This window comes from Aptenodytes forsteri, unplaced genomic scaffold, assembly GCF_000699145.1.
Source record: "Aptenodytes forsteri isolate BGI_AS27 unplaced genomic scaffold, ASM69914v1 Scaffold304, whole genome shotgun sequence".
In the NCBI taxonomy this organism is placed as follows: Eukaryota; Metazoa; Chordata; class Aves; order Sphenisciformes; family Spheniscidae; genus Aptenodytes; species Aptenodytes forsteri.
Genome location: NW_008794886.1, coordinates 664,239 through 664,704, shown reverse-complemented (window position 1 = coordinate 664,704; position 466 = coordinate 664,239). Strand labels below are relative to the sequence as shown.

The 466-nt window shown below is 67.8% G+C and overlaps 1 protein-coding gene across 1 annotated transcript in view; it reads left to right on the top strand.

The window, feature by feature from the left end:
• Positions 1 to 466, top strand: part of MAPK8IP2 (mitogen-activated protein kinase 8 interacting protein 2) — a 20,719-nt gene that overhangs the window by 19,662 nt on the left and 591 nt on the right. Inside the window, 3 exon segments of the mRNA XM_009274844.1 lie at positions 1 to 130; positions 223 to 287; positions 361 to 426. The exon segment at positions 1 to 130 is cut by the window's left edge and continues 18 nt beyond it. Coding sequence (XP_009273119.1) covers positions 1 to 130; positions 223 to 287; positions 361 to 426 — 261 coding nt within the window.

The window sequence follows — 466 nt, the reverse complement described above, 5'->3', positions numbered from 1 at the left end:
CCCCCCCCAGATTGCCACCACCAGGAAGCTGACGGTGCACCTGCGCCCACCGGCCAGCTGCGACCTGGAGATCACGCTGCAGGGCATCAAACTCATCCTGACTGTCACCGAGTACAGCCGGGACGAGGAGGTGAGGGGTGCGAGTGGGTGGGGGGGCCGGGCACTTGCCCTGCTGCGAGCCAGGTGCCCACACCTCAGCCGACTGCTCTCTTCCAGTTTGAGCGCTGCAGCCACTTCTTCCAGATGAAGAACATCTCCTTCTGTGGGTGCCACCCCCGGAACAGCTGGTGACACCCCCCTCTTCCCGTGTCCCAGGTTGCAAGGGGCTGCCTCCCCCTGGGTGCTCCTGGCCCCCCGCAGCTCCCCCAGCCCCAAGGGACCCCCGTCCATCCCCTGGGAACCCGCACTCCTCTGGTGCCATGCCAGGTCCCCCTGCTCAGTCCCCGTCCTGGCACGGCTGTCCCCG